This window comes from Ceratotherium simum, chromosome Y, assembly GCF_057802395.1.
Source record: "Ceratotherium simum simum isolate JZ-2026a chromosome Y, ASM5780239v1, whole genome shotgun sequence".
Taxonomy (NCBI): Eukaryota; Metazoa; Chordata; class Mammalia; order Perissodactyla; family Rhinocerotidae; genus Ceratotherium; species Ceratotherium simum.
The window spans coordinates 10950180-10965553 of NC_141941.1; the positions used below are offsets into that span (position 1 = coordinate 10950180).

General features: G+C 46.8%; 2 protein-coding genes across 2 annotated transcripts in view; one reads left to right on the plus strand and one right to left on the minus strand.

Annotated features, from left to right (window-relative positions):
* LOC147911653 (membrane-bound transcription factor site-2 protease-like) overlaps window positions 1–15374 on the minus strand; it is a 55771-nt gene that overhangs the window by 15845 nt on the left and 24552 nt on the right. The window contains exons 7-8 of the mRNA XM_087427836.1: window positions 999–1093; window positions 451–640 (exon numbers count right to left, since the gene is read on the minus strand). Of these exons, the coding sequence (XP_087283962.1) occupies window positions 451–640; window positions 999–1093 (285 nt within the window). The remainder of the gene's footprint in view (window positions 1–450; window positions 641–998; window positions 1094–15374) is intronic.
* LOC147911654 (uncharacterized) lies at window positions 5629–9152 on the plus strand. Its single transcript, XM_087427924.1, has 5 exons — window positions 5629–5808; window positions 6172–6250; window positions 6718–7101; window positions 8318–8670; window positions 9051–9152. Exons 1-5 carry the CDS (start codon window positions 5629–5631, stop codon window positions 9150–9152), a joined length of 1098 nt encoding a protein of 365 aa, XP_087284050.1.

Below are 15374 nucleotides of genomic sequence, written 5' to 3' on the forward strand. Positions count from 1 at the left end.
GTCACCGTTACTGGCCCAGTTTTGAAATTACATTTATACAAAATTCATGTGGCATGCATAAATTACTTTATAGTCCCATCTCCTTCTCTCTTTATAGTCTCTCTCCTTCTCATCTGGCATTCTCTGGAGTATTGTACTCAAAATTTTTTTGAGAAATTTGGATAAATTTAATAAATGTCACTTATTTGACTTTGGCATAAATGGTGGTAAAGGAAAATGTGTCAATCTCTACAGGCAGGAATGGGCTTCAACTGCATCTGGCTTTATAAACTCAGATTTTTCGCTACTGCTTAAATTTCATTTAAAGCTTATTAAGAACAAGTTAACAAAACTTTGATAAGTGATAACATTTGTAATATATGAAATCAATGCAAAGATTTTCACTGAATCTCTACCATTGAGAATATATGTGATAATGATTTTCTGGGAGTCCCCCACAATAATACCTACCTGTGTAGTGAAGGTGTTGTGGATGTCCTATGTACAATGTATCAATTTGAGGTGGATGTTTCACTTTTATTAAGCAAGTGTGAATTTCCAAAGAAGGTACTATGCAGAAACTTGAACCTTTTTTACAATCTTTACTGGTCCTACAAACTTGCGTGGCTTCAACTGCTTTCCGGACAGGTAGACACGAATACTATAACCAAAATATTAGTTAATTAAAAGTGATTTATAAACAATAAAAATGCAAGTAACATTCCTTCAATATTTTTCATGTCATCTACACATTAGAAAAATAGGTATATAAAAGAAATGACATTTATATGTACCTCCTACAAATTAGGTTGAAGTAAGATCTGACCAAGTAAGGTATTATTACTATAAAATGTTAAAGATTATCCAAGAAACATTAACATATGAAATAAAGAGATTTTAGCAAATGATATAAAGCACACAAATAAAAGAAAAAAGTTATCACATATTCCATTTTAATTCTACATACTTATTTTATAATAATATTATAAGATAAGCAAAGCTGCTTCACGACAACTTACCAAATGCTTATTAAAATTATTTCTGTAGGAAAAGCACACATTTGTGAGGCTGTGATTGTTACAACATTCAGTGGAAGCATCTAGCCGTTTATATGCTGAAGAGAAATACAGTTGGTTTATTAGAATCTGTTCCATAGAAGCATATTTTTAATAATTTTGCTTTCAAGGCAAAATACAATAAGTAAAATGGTATATAAATTCAGAAACAATTGTATAAATTAGAGTTCAGTTTCATGCTTTTTGCTATAGTTTGAAAAGGAATACATTCAATTTCTAATCAAGAAGTAATATTATCATCACATAAACTTACCATAAGGCTAGAGTTCCAAGATATCAGTAGGTTTCACAATATCTCTTGTTGCTCAACTAACTAGCTATTATTATGTGTCCATATGCCACTGACCCAAAATTACTGTACGCAGAAATAATGTTTTATGCCTTCTTATTAGCAATTATTTTAAAAAATTAACAACTAACAATACCAACTTGTCATGAAGGATTGTGTACAACATAGAACTATAAGTAAAAAATTTGGTAATGCTGATAACACTACTGATACATATTGATACAGGTGAGCACCAAGATTGCAAATGCAAATACTTACAGGAGTTATACAGATACCAAATACATGAAGCAGATCATGTGTAGAAAAAAACAGGAAATGGTGAGAACTATGAGAATTGTGAGAATTAAACAGCACCTTACCCTTCTCTAAGAAATTCAGCTGTGCCACTCAACTTGCAGCCCAGTATTGCCAGATTTTTCCCAAGAGAAAGGAGAAATGTGGACTCACATGAAGCCCTTAATTTCTAAAGACTTACTACCAATTAAAATAAAAAGGTTGCAAGCCAAATCTAACACAACTGTTAATCCTAGATTTGATATTTAGACTTCCATACATTGGACCTCTGGGTTAGGATTCTTCCTATGGTGATAATTCCAAAAATATCCACGATTGTACTCTCCCTGGCAAGATTAAGTACATGCCTGACATGCGGAATTTTCCAATAAAGATTTAATATTTTAAGTTTCCATGTGAGAGCTACAAGATATATTTTTTATTAACCTTTATTAATTTAAAAAGTTCTGGTTTTGGAAGAAAATACAATTTTAGAATCTTTTTTTACCTGATAACATAAAGCAGTTTCTCTGACTCAATTCTTAACCTTTATAATGGGGATGCTACAGATAATCATTAATTAATATATTTCTATCAACAGTGAAAGGTTAATTCAATTCTACTTTCTATCAATCACACAGGCCAATCCAAGACTGCAATAGGAGGTCCAGGAAGCATTCATAGGGTCAATTTAACTCTAGGAGATGAGAATTAACCTTTAGGTAACCCCAGTCTGGAAGACAATTAGAAAAATTTAAGTCCAGAGCAGTTCCATAATTCCACTACAGGAAGAATCAGTACACATCCTGAATGTACCTTATACATCTGAATGTATTTTATACATTCAGAAGGTATACTGAATTACATTGTAATTGAACACGGATATTGTTAATTGGATTACAGGCCTCAAATTTGGGGACATTTTCCTTCACATCTATTCAAAAGGAAGGAATACCAAAGCTACTGAAGGAAGTAAAAATTATATTAAAAATTAAAAAGTTACTACCTTAGAGACAGGCACCTCCACGCCCTAAGGATTCCTGGTATAGGGGGGAACGTTTATCGATCCTGACTGACTCTATTCATGAAAGACCCACCCTAAACTGTTCGGGGAAGAATTGAGAACAAGAGAGTGCTCCAGAGGGATAAGTTTGGGAGGGTCGGGGTGGAGGGGGTCCAGATGGGAACGCGTGTGTGTAACCTGATAATCGCTCGCTTTGCGCCATAGCAATTCGCGCCATAAAATGTAACTGTTTAAATGTTTTGAATTAGCCAATCATGTAAGACCGCGCCAACCTTTTCCCGCTTTGTGCTCCCAAACCCTATATAAGAATTTGCCCTTTAAGGTCCGGGGTCGACTCCTCTGTCTCCTGTGAGAGATACGTGTCGACCCGGAGCTCCGCTTAATAAACCTCTTGCGTTTGCATCAAGATCGGTCTTCTGTGTCTGTGGGTCCGTGCCTTCCCGAGACTGGAGTTGGGGTTTCCTTTTTGGGATCCTACATTTGGGGGCTTGTCCGGGATCTACGCTGTCACCCCAGACTCCGAAGACCCCTTGGAGGTAAGCCTGAGTGACTAGGTGTGTGTGTGTGTGTGTGTGTGTGTGTGTGTGTGCGCGGTGCTGCAAAGCATTGTTTTGGTTTCGGTATCGGGGCAGCCGCCGCTTCGGGCCGTGAGGACCGAGCGGCTGCAGTGGCAGACGTGCTGGGAACTGCAGGCTGCAACCCTGGGGGACGCCCCAAGGGACAAGGGGAGTCGGGAAAGCCTGACCACCCCCTTTCAGGTGGGAAAAGAAACGGCACTCCTTTTCCCAGGGAGAACACGAAAACCCCTCCCGTCTGAAGCCGCCTTCGGTTGGCTTGTAGAGACGCCGACCGGGCAAGGTTGTTTATGTTTTGGTGTGTCTTTGGTGTTCGTTGTTCTGTTTTTGTTCGTCACGTGGACCTCATTTGACGGGATGGGACAGACTATGACGACCCCCCTCTCCTTGACCTTAGACTACTGGACTGAAGTGAGAGCGAGAGCGCACGATTTGTCGGTAGAAATAAAAAAAGGGCGTTGGCAGACTTTTTGCACCTCTGAGTGGCCCACCCTCAATGTGGGTTGGCCCCCTGAGGGGACGTTTAATCTAACTGTTATTCTCGCGGTGAGGGCTATTGTTTTCCAGGAGAGACCGGGGTCCCATCCTGACCAACGACCATATATTACAGTGTGGCAGGATCTAGTGCAGAACCCACTCCCGTGGGTTAAGCCATGGGTAAAAGCGGAAAAACTAGGCCCCCAAGTCCTGGCGCTACAAGATGTGGAGACACAGAAAAAATCGAAATCAACTCGAACAGCAGAGTCGGAGACCCCTTCGGCCCCCCCCCGGGGTCTACCCTGAGATTGAGCCTCCTCCCGAATGGCCCCCTTTCTCGCCCCCCCTTACCCCCCTCCCGCTCCAGGCCCACAATCAGGACAGAGGACAACTGGCTTGGGTCCCTCCGCTGGAACCCGAAGCCACCGCGGAGCCACTCCGGACGGGCCTGATACCACGGTGGCGCTCCCGCTAAGAGAGTATGGAGGTCCTGCGGGACCCAACCAGCTGTCACCCCTCCAGTACTGGCCTTTCTCTTCCTCAGACCTGTATAACTGGAAAAATAACCATCCCCCCTTTTCAGAAAACCCCGCTGGATTAACCGCCCTGATAGAGTCCCTAATGTTTTCCCATCAGCCCACTTGGGATGACTGTCAACAGCTCTTACAGGCGCTCTTCACCACGGAGGAGAGAGAGAGAATCACACAGGAAGCAAGAAAGAACATCAGGGGCACCAACGGGCAGCCGGCAACGATAGCTGAGGTGGAAGAAGGGTTTCTACACAATCGACCCAACTGGGACTATAACACGGCTGAAGGTAGGGAGGCGCTGTCCATTTATCGCCGGGCTCTAGTGGCGGGTCTCCGGGGAGCCGCAAGGTGGCCCACCAATTTGGCTAAGGTAAGAGAGATTCAGCAAGGACCCACTGAACCCCCCTCCGTTTTTCTAGAACGATTGATGGAGGCTTATCGCAGGTACACGCCCTTTGATCCGTCCTCGGAAGGGCAGAAGGCCTCTGTCATTATGGCCTTTATTGGACAGTCAGCCCCAGATATAAAGAGGAGATTGCAAAGACTAGAGGGGCTGCAAGACTACGACCTGCGGGACGTAATAAAGGAGGCCGAAAAGGTGTATCATAAAAGGGAGAGTGAAGAGGAAAAGCGGGAGAGAGAGAGAAGGGAGGCTGAGGAGAGGGAAGACAGGAGAGACAGGAGACGAGAAAAAAATCTAACTAAAATACTGGCCGCAGTGATAAGAGAAAAAGAAAGAGAGTCGACAGGGCCAGATCACAGACAGTCAGGGAACCTGGGCAGCGCCCCACGACCGGGCTCACGCAGACGGCAACCCTTGGACAAGGACCAATGTGCCTATTGTAAGGAGAGAGGACACTGGGCAAGGGAATGCCCCCAAAAAAGGGCCACACCCAAGGTGTTGTCTTTAGGAGAGGACGAAGAATAGCAGGGACGGGGCTCGGGCCCCCTCCCCGAGCCTAGGGTAACCCTAACTGTTGAGGGGACCCCTATGAGTTTTCCGATTGATACTGGAGCTGAGTATTCAGTACTGAAGCAAAGTTTAGGGAAATTAAAAACTAAAAAGACTCTGGTTGTTGGAGCCACTGGGCAGAAACAATACTCATGGACCACTTCCTGGACAGTGGACTTGGGGAAAGGAAGGGTGTCCCATTCCTTCCTAGTGATTCCTGAATGCCCGACTCCGTTGCTAGGTCGAGACCTTTTAACCAAGCTGAAAGCTCAAATAGATTTTGCTCAACCTCGGCCTACAGTATCCTGGTCCGCACCTACCCCCATGATATTGGCCCTGAAGCTAGAGGAAGAATATCGGCTCCATCAGCAGCCTAAGCCTAGAGCTCGATTCAATATCGATAAGTGGCTGACCGAATTTCCAACGGCATGGGCTGAAACCGGGGGACTGGGGATGGCTGTGGGAATTCCCCCAGTCGTGATAGATCTCAAGGCTGGAACCCTCCTGATAAGGGTGCGCCAATACCCGATAAGCAAAGAAGCCAGAGAGGGAATCCGCCCCCATATTCAGAGGCTGCTCCAACAAGGAATCTTAGTTCCTTGCCAGTCCCCTTGGAACACCCCCCTCCTGCCTGTAAAGAAGCCTGGAACTAATGATTATAGGCTGGTCCAGGATTTGAGAGAGGTAAATAAGAGAGTGCAGGATTTACACCCTACCGTGCCAAACCCATATAACCTACTCAGCTCCCTCCCCCCATCACGAAAATGGTACACTGTCTTGGACCTGAAAGATGCATTCTTCTGCCTACGGCTTCACCCAAAAAGCCAATTACTTTTTGCTTTCGAGTGGCGCGACCCTGATATGGGGATCGTTGGACAACTGACTTGGACGAGACTACCTCAAGGTTTTAAAAATTCCCCTACCCTGTTTGATGAAGCCCTCCACAGGGACTTGGCTGATTATAGGGTTAAAAACCCTCAAGTGACTCTTTTACAGTATGTGGATGATCTACTATTGGCGGCGGAAACCCCGGGAGATTGTGAGAAAGGAACCAGGCGCCTCCTGGCCGAGTTGGGTGAGTTGGGGTACGGGGCGTCGAGAAAGAAGGCACAGTTGTGCCAGGAAGAGGTAGTCTACTTAGGCTACACACTAAAGGACGGCCAACGGTGGTTAACCGACGCACGGAAAAAGACTGTGACCCAGATTCCTGCCCCAACCTCCACTTGCCAGGTAAGGGAATTCCTGGGGACAGCCGGCTTCTGCCGATTGTGGATCCCTGGGTTTGCTACCCTAGCTGCTCCACTGTACCCATTGACTAAAAAAAAAAGTGGAAACTTTGTCTGGACTTTAGAGCACCAGAAGGCTTTTGAGACTCTAAAACGGGCATTATTAGAAGCACCCGCGTTGGCCCTACCAGACTTGACCAAGCCTTTCACCTTGTATGTAGATGAAAGAAAGGGAATCGCCCGGGGAGTCCTAACTCAAGCCCTTGGGCCCTGGAAGTGCCCGGTCGCATATTTATCAAAAAACTGGACCCGGTAGCCAGTGGATGGCCCTCCTGCTTAAGGGCGATCGCAGCCACCGCCCAGCTGGTGAAAGATGCAGATAAGCTAACTCTGGGCCAACAGATAACTGTAGTAGCCCCCCATGCCTTGGAAAGCATTATCAGACAGCCTCCAGATCGATGGATGACCAACGCCCGGATGACTCACTACCAAAGTCTGCTCCTAACTGAAAGAATCACCTTTGCCCCACCGGCCATCTTAAACCCGGCCACACTGCTGCCCGAAACGGATGACGAAATACCCGTTCACCAATGCGGCGACATCCTGGCATCAGAGACGGGGACCCGACCCGATTTGCCAGATAAGCCATGGGCTGGGGCCCCTAATTGGTACACCGACGACAGCAGCTTTATGGCAGAAGGTAAGAGGATGGCTGGGGCCGCCGTGTTAAACGGGGAAAAAACTCTGTGGGCAAGCAGCTTGCCGGAAGGGACTTCTGTACAAAAGGCTGAGCTTATCGCCCTGACACAGGCGTTGAGGTTAGCTGAGAATAAGACTGTAAATATATACACGGACAGCAGGTATGCCTTTGCTACTGCCCATGTCCATGGGGCTATTTATAAACAAAGAGGGCTGCTTACCTCGGCCGGAAAAGATATCAAAAATAAAAAAGAGATCCTGGGCCTCCTAGAGGCTATACATTTGCCTAAAAAGGTGGCAATCATCCATTGCCCAAGTCATCAGAAAGGCACCGACCCTATAGCTCAAGGGAACCGCCTAGCGGACTTGGAAGCCAAGCGGGCGGCACTAGGACCTATGGTCCTGGCTCTCCAGGAAGCTAAGGTCAACAAAACTGACTCCGATGGGGAACTAACTAAAGAAGAGAAAGTCCTTGCCGTTGCAGAAGGGCGAGAATATCTATCACATCTACACCGGCTAACCCACTTAAGCCCTCAAAAACTAATTAAAATTATTGAGGCCTCCCCGTACCAGGTACCAGATTTGAGGAAGACGGCTGAAAAAATTTATAAGGATTGTAGAGCTTGCGCTCTCACAAATGCTGCAGTTACCAAATACCGCACTGGACACAGACTCCGGAGAGATAGGCCCGGAACCTATTGGGAAATAGACTTTACTGAAATCAAACCGGCCCGGTATGGAAATAAATATCTTCTAGTATTTATAGATACCTTCTCGGGATGGGTAGAGGCTTTCCCCACCCGAAAAGAGACTGCCTCTGTAGTAGCCAAGAAGATATTGGAAAAAATCCTCCCGAGATTCAGGATCCCAAAGGTAATTGGATCTGACAATGGTCCTGCATTCGTTGCCCAGGTAAGTCAGGGACTGGCCAGTCAACTGGGGATCAATTGGAAATTACATTGTGCTTATAGACCCCAGAGCTCAGGCCAAGTAGAGAGGATGAATAGAACAATTAAAGAGACCCTAACTAAATTGTCCATAGAGACCGGCGGTGATGACTGGACAGCCCTCCTGCCCTTTGCCCTGTTCCGTGCCCAGAACACCCCACAAGGGCCCTTAAAACTTACACCCTTTGAGATTCTCTATGGAACCCCTCCCCCCTTTGGCACAAATAGGAATACATGACCCTGACATTATACCTTCTATACCTTTGTCAGCCCGCTTGAAAGCACTTGAGGCCGTCAGGCGCGACATCTGGAACCAGCTAAAAGAGGCCTACCAGCCTGGTGATCTGCTCATCCCGCACCAATTCCAGGTTGGGGACTCTGTCCTTGTGAGACGACATCGGACGGGGTCATTAGAGCCACGTTGGAAGGGGCCCTACGTGGTGCTCCTCACTATGCCCACAGCAGTCAAGGTGGACGGTATAACCTCTTGGGTTCACGCCACACAGGTAAAGAAGGCACCCCAGAATGCAGCAGATCTCTGGAAGGTGGAAAAGACTGATAACCCTCTTTTTTTTTTTTTTTTAAAGATTTTATTTATTCATTTTTTTCCCCCCACAGCCCCAGTAGATAGTTGCATGTTATAGGTTCACATCCTTCTAGTTGCTGTACGTGGGACTCGGCCTCGGGTTGGAGGGAGAGGTGGTGCCTCGGGGCACGCCCGGGATCCGAACCCGGGACGCCAGCATCAGAGCGCGCGCACTTAACCACCAAGCCACGGAGCCGGCCCTGATAACCCTCTTAAGTTGCGTTTGCGTCATGGGAACAGCGAGCAGCTTGTCCAATCCTAACCCCCACGCTCCTCAACTGCTCACGTGGCAAGTCGTCTCCCAGGTAGGAGATATAACCTGGTCAATCCACAAAACTGCTCCCCCTTGGACATGGTGGCCAGACTTACACCCTGACCTTTGTAAACTAGTTATTGGAGCCCCCGGTTGGGACTTAGAAAGGTTCACAGATAACAGTAGGGCCCCATCCCCTCCGGGACGCCATGGGTCGGCGAGACAAGCCGGAGGGTGCGGCACCCCCGATCGCCGGAGTAGACTAAAGGCAGTGCCCTTTTACGTGTGCCCCGGTTACCACAGACCTTGTTCAATTAACTCCTGGTGCGGGGGCAAGGAAGACTTCTACTGTAAGAACTGGGGATGTGAAACCAGTGGGACTACTTATTGGAAACCCTCCTCTTCTTGGGATTTAATCAGGGTTAGAGCAAATTACAGCCACCAGATAAGTCAGTGGACATGGAAGGGAGGACGAACAATTAATTGGGGCCCAGAATGCAATACCTGGTGCCACCCCTTAACCATTCAGTTCACAGAAAAAGGAAAAACAATTAAAACCTGGACCGGGAATGGTCATTCATGGGGAATAAGATTATACAAAGAACGATATGATGATGGCCTGACCTTCTCTATTAGATTAAAAATAGAACCTCCCGCCAGCAGACCAATAGGGCCAAACGGGGTCCTAGCCGATCGGAGGCCCCCTCTGTCCCAAAAATCCCCCACCAGCAGACCGATAGGGTTAAATAGCCCCAAACCCCCCCAGGCAAAGTCCACAACCCTAAATGGGACCATGGATATGGTCACCAAATCTGCCCTGCGACCACCATCTACGCCACCTCCCGCAGTACCTACTGGGCAAAGATGGCACAGACTGTTTAACTTAGTACGGGGAGCTTACTACGCCTTAAATGGCTCCAACCCTGAAATGACTGAAGCATGCTGGCTATGCCTAGCGGTCAGCCCCCCTTATTATGAAGGAATTGCCACCATGGGGGTCTATAATAACACCACAGACCACACGACTTGTCTTTGGGGCAAAGAAGGGCGGCTAACCCTAACGGATGTGTCGGGGACCGGTTCAGGACTATGCTTAAGAAAAATTCCCCCGGGCTACCAGGCTCTATGTAATAAGACTGAGGTCAGCCTTCCGACCACTCCTGGTTATTTTTTGATACCAGGGCCCAATAGGTGGTGGGCCTGCTCCACAGGCCTGACCCCCTGCATCTCAACTGGCGTACTCAATTCATCACAAGATTTTTGCGTGCTTGTGCAGTTGGTACCTAGAATTTATTATCATACTGCCAATAGTTTCGAGGATGAATTTGACCAGAGATCCAGATTATGGAAAAGAGAACCAGTATCCCTCACCCTGGCTGTACTCCTGGGACTGGCAGTTGCCGCGGGCGTAGGGACTGGCACTACGGCCTTAGTCACAGGAGAAAGGGGATTAACTGCCTTGAGCAATGCTATAGATGAAGACCTCAGGACTTTAGAACAGTCCATCTCTAAATTAGAAGAGTCCCTCACCTCCCTGTCTGAAGTAGTGCTCCAGAATAGAAGAGGATTAGACCTGCTGTTTTTAAGAGAGGGAGGACTTTGTGCGGTCCTTAAAGAAGACTGCTGTTTCTATGCAGATCACACAGGGGTAGTCCGAGATTCAATGCAAAGATTAAAGAAAAGATTAGACATGAGGCAGCAAAGCAGGGAGGCGCAACAGAGCTGGTTTGAATCCTGGTTCACTAAGTCCCCCTGGATGACGACCTTACTATCCTCCCTAGCAGGACCCTTGCTGATTCTTTGCCTACTTTTAGTTTTTGGACCGTGTGTTTTCAATAGAATTACTGCTTTCATAAGAAAAAGGGTCAATGCAGTGCATGCTATGATGCTCCAACGCCATTACCAAGCTCCCCCACGCAATGAGCCACTGATAGTAGACACCGAAAACTAAGTTCTAAGATTAGAACTAGGGACAAAAGAAGAAGTGGGGAATGAAGGAAGTAAAACTTGTATTAAAAATTTAAAAGTTACTACCTTAGAGACAGGCACCTCCACGCCCTAAGGATTCCTGGTATAGGAGGGAACGTTTATCGATCCTGACTGACTCTATTCATGAAAGACCCACCCTAAACTGTTCGGGGAAGAATTGAGAACAAGAGAGTGCTCCAGAGGGATAAGTTTGGGAGGGTCGGGGTGGAGGGGGTCCAGATGGGAACGCGTGTGTGTAACCTGATAATCGCTCGCTTCGCGCCATAGCAATTCGCGCCATAAAATGTAACTGTTTAAATGTTTTAAATTAGCCAATCATGTAAGACTGCGCCAACCTTTTCCCGCTTTGTGCTCCCAAACCCTATATAAAAATTTGCCCTTTAAGGTCCGGGGTCGACTCCTCTGTCTCCTGCGAGAGATACGTGTCGACCCGGAGCTCCGCTTAATAAACCTCTTGCGTTTGCATCAAGGTCGGTCTTCTGTGTCTGTGGGTCCGCGCCTTCCCGAGACTGGAGTTGGGGTTTCCTTTTTGGGATCCTACACTACCTAGATGCATATTAAAATGCCATAATCCATGGCTGTGTTAGCTGTGTTGCCATAATGAAAGACTAAAAGTTGGGTGGCTCAAACAGCAGAAATTTATTTTCTTATAGTTCTGGAGGCTGAAAATCTTAGATCAGAGTGCCAGCGTAGTTACGTTCTGGTGAACCTTATTGATGGCTGCCTTCTCACTGTCCTCACATGTCAGAGAGAAAGTTCTGATCTCTCTTCCTCTTATAGAGACCAGTTCTACTAGATTACGCTGCTACTAGATAATAATCTACTAGATTATTACCTCCTGATAACCCCTATCTCCAAATACAGTCTCATTGACGGTTAGAGCTTCAACTGCGTATTTTGAGGGGATACAATTCAGTTCTTAGCAACAGTTTTCTTAAGTGTCCACCTCTCCAGTGGCTAAGCCTATCATTAAAATTAATCTTGTAGTATGTTAAATGATTTTGTAGTCACTATGATTCCTGTTAGAGGCGCATGTATATTGATTAATGAATTACTTAGCTTTTGTAATTCAACACAGTTTATAATATTTTTTACAAGAACTACAGGAAATGTGTCACCGACTAGGTACCCTGAGGAACTCAGGGGTGGGTTCGGAAGCATTTAACTATTTTTCCAAGTTGTTTTTCTCTCTTTTGTTATGTTAAGGAGATGCAACCAACAACCACCTGAAACTAACCACGCCTCACTGCAAGCCCTATGCCCCTGACCTTTGCCTTACTATTTTTTTTTTGTGAGGAAGATCAGCCCTGAGCTAACATCTGCTGACCCTTCCTCTTTTTGCTGAGGAACACTGGCCCTGGGCTAACATCCGTGCCTATCTTCCTCCACTTTATTTGGGACACCACCATAGCATGGCTTGACAAGCAGTGTGTCAGCTGTGCGCCTGGGATCTGAACCAGTGAACCCCGGGCTGCTGCAGCGGAATGCAGGCACTTAACCGCTTGCACCACCAGGCTGGCCCCCTTTGCCTTATTTTTAATGCAAAGATCTCTCCAGGAGGAGCTCAGGACTCATGACCATAACCTGAAGTGTACGTGGAAGAATGTTTTCCAACTGAGCCTGCACAAGCAAATGCCCACTTCTTTTGAATATTCATTCTCCACCTGAAATAAACATCCCTGCTTTTCTTTGTTCAAGGACACCAGGACTTTGGAAATAATTCCTCATGGCCTCCTATTTGCTACAAATACACTTTACATTGTAAGACAATCTCCACTGGTGTAGAGTCTTAACTCACAGGACGCGAGCCCACTTTGTTTGGTAATAGAATTGGTGACCCAGAGGTGACATACCCCTTTGTGGTGCCTGTACTGCTGGCTTGATGTCGCTGCACCATTGGGAGACCCAGCAGGTGCACTGAGTGCTTTGCTCAGAGGATCCCTCAGTGGAGGTGAGTGGCGCCAACCCCACAGTGTGGCTATAAGAGTTTTCTTCAGTTGTCTCACAAAGCCTGCTTGTTGGGGTCTGGCTTTGGGGTTTGAGTCCCCTACCAGAGGAAGTTTGGCTCAGGGTAGTGAGAGTCCCCTGTGGACAGACTGCACAACCCAGTCACTCCAGAAGGACTGATGCTTGGTGCTGGTGAAACGGGAGCAATCCCTGGTGACTAGTCAAGGGTCAAACCCCATCTGGAGATTGAATCTCATCTGGGGTGACAAAGTGGGAGTTTGAGGCCCCCAGAGGTCACTGAGTCTGTCTTTGTGTTGTGTCTGTGATCAGAGGAGGGGTACTCTTAGATGGGGTTAAACCTCCCTGGAGGTGCTGAGCCTGTTGTTTCATTTGTATGTTTTTCTTGAGGACACGACATAGTACTTTTGACAAGAACACTTGACATTTTTGACAGGGGCACTTGAGTGTTTTTGTCAAGGACGCTCAATATCAATCTTGTTTTTCCACAGTCTGGTTTTTGTAGACTCCTAGTTCTTTTTTCCTTGCCTTCCCTATCAGTGGTCGCTGGGTGAAATCCAGAATCCACCCATTTTATTTTCCCTGTAAGGATTTAGTTACATGGCCTGGGTCTAGTTTCAGGGTATTAGAGTGCTAAACCTCCTCTGGGCACAACTTTGTGGCATCTGCATGACAAGTTGCTCCCAAGAGGCTGGAAACAGACCATAACAGAAAGCACTAGAATGGAGAAATCTCCATCTTGGCAGAGAGCCCATTGGGCTACATCCTCCAGAATTGGAGGGTCATCAGGTATTCCCCAATGACCTGAAAGCAGATGATCTTTTCATGTAACACAGCCTGGCCACAATATTCACTGGAAGATGAGGAAAAATGGCTGTAAAAAGGGACCTAAATGTTAAAAGGGAAGAAATCCCTTATATCCTGTGCTTCATGGCACTATGTCTATAAGACCTTTCTGATGAAGAGGAACCTGCTCTTCCAAATCAGGAAACATGGGACTAAGGAAAGCCCACCTCAGAGTCAACCTCACTCAGATACTCCAGCTTCAGACCAGCTAGTGAGCCCTGAGAGACCCCAAAGGCTGTAACAGGGCCAAACCCTTTATTATCCCCCTCTAACAATCCCTCTACAAGGAACTGGACTCTCCAACAACAAACGACCCTTCACCCACCTCTTCCAGATAGTACAACTAGATTAGAAACCAGTTACAAACCTGGGATATATCCCCTAAGACAGATACATGACAGTGAGGGGAGATTTATTAATGTGCACATCCCCTTGTCCACCTCTGATCTGTATAACTGCAAGGCACACACTAAAGGATTAAGGGCTGACCCAGAATTCATAAACCTGACAAAGGGAATCTTCTCCACTGATAATCCAATCTGTGCAGATATTCAAAGCCTGTTAACTATAATCCTCACGGCTGAGGAAGAGTCATCTGTTATGTTAAAAGCTAAGGAACAAGCAGATAATATGACCCTAGATCAGACATTCACAAGCCTAGTGAACAGGCTGTACCAGGGACTGACTCTGGGTGGAATCCCAATGATCCTGATGATCAAAAAGCTAGGATAGGGCTGGCCCCGTGGCTTAGCGGTTGAGTGTGTGCACTCTGCTACTGGCAGCCCCGGTTCCGATCCGGGGCGTGCACTGATGCACCGCTTCTCCGGCCATGCTGAGGCCACGTCCCACATACAGCAACTGGAAGGATGCGCAACTATGACGTACAACTATCTACTGGGGCTTTGGGGTGAAAAAAGGAGGAGGATTGGCAATAGATGTTAGCTCAGAGCCCGTCTTCCTCAGCAAGAAGAGGAGGATTGGCATGGATGTTAGCTCAGGGCTGATCTTCCTCACACACAAAAAAGAGGCTTTTCCAAAAAAAAAAAAGCTAGGATATTTTTGGGGTTTGCTTTTGAAACCCATGAAAATAGTAAGACAGCCACCCATTAACTGGTCTCAATTAAGAGAGGTCCAACAAGGCCCTGAGAAAAACCCCTCTGCTTTCAGAGGCTGTGGGACTGCCTCAGGAGATATACAAATTGGGACCCTGAGGCTCAGGGCAGTACAACGGTTCTTAATACCTGTTTCATATCACAAAGTGCTCCAGACACCTGTAGGAAACTCCAAAAGTTGCCTATGGGTGCTGATACTAACCCTGAGCAAGTAGTAGAGGCTGCTTCTAGGGTGTTCAATAACCTGGATGAAACTGAGGATGAAAACGAAGACAAGAAGATGAAAGCCAAGCCACCGTGTTAGCTGTGGCCCTCCAGTCTACACAAGCTAACCCGAAGGAGAGAAGGAAGACACCATAGGTGAGTGACTCTGGCCCCACTGAGGGGCCAAAAAAGCCACCAACAAAGCTGGGGGCTATCCCCATAGAGGGAAAGGATTGAACAAGACAGCAACTTCCCTTGACTACAGATGAGATGTGATGGGGCTGTGGGGCTCCTTGGTCAGCTCGAGGAGCCCTGGCTGACCTTAGCAGTAGGAAGAGAACATGTTAAAAATTCTAGCTCCATACTGGAGCC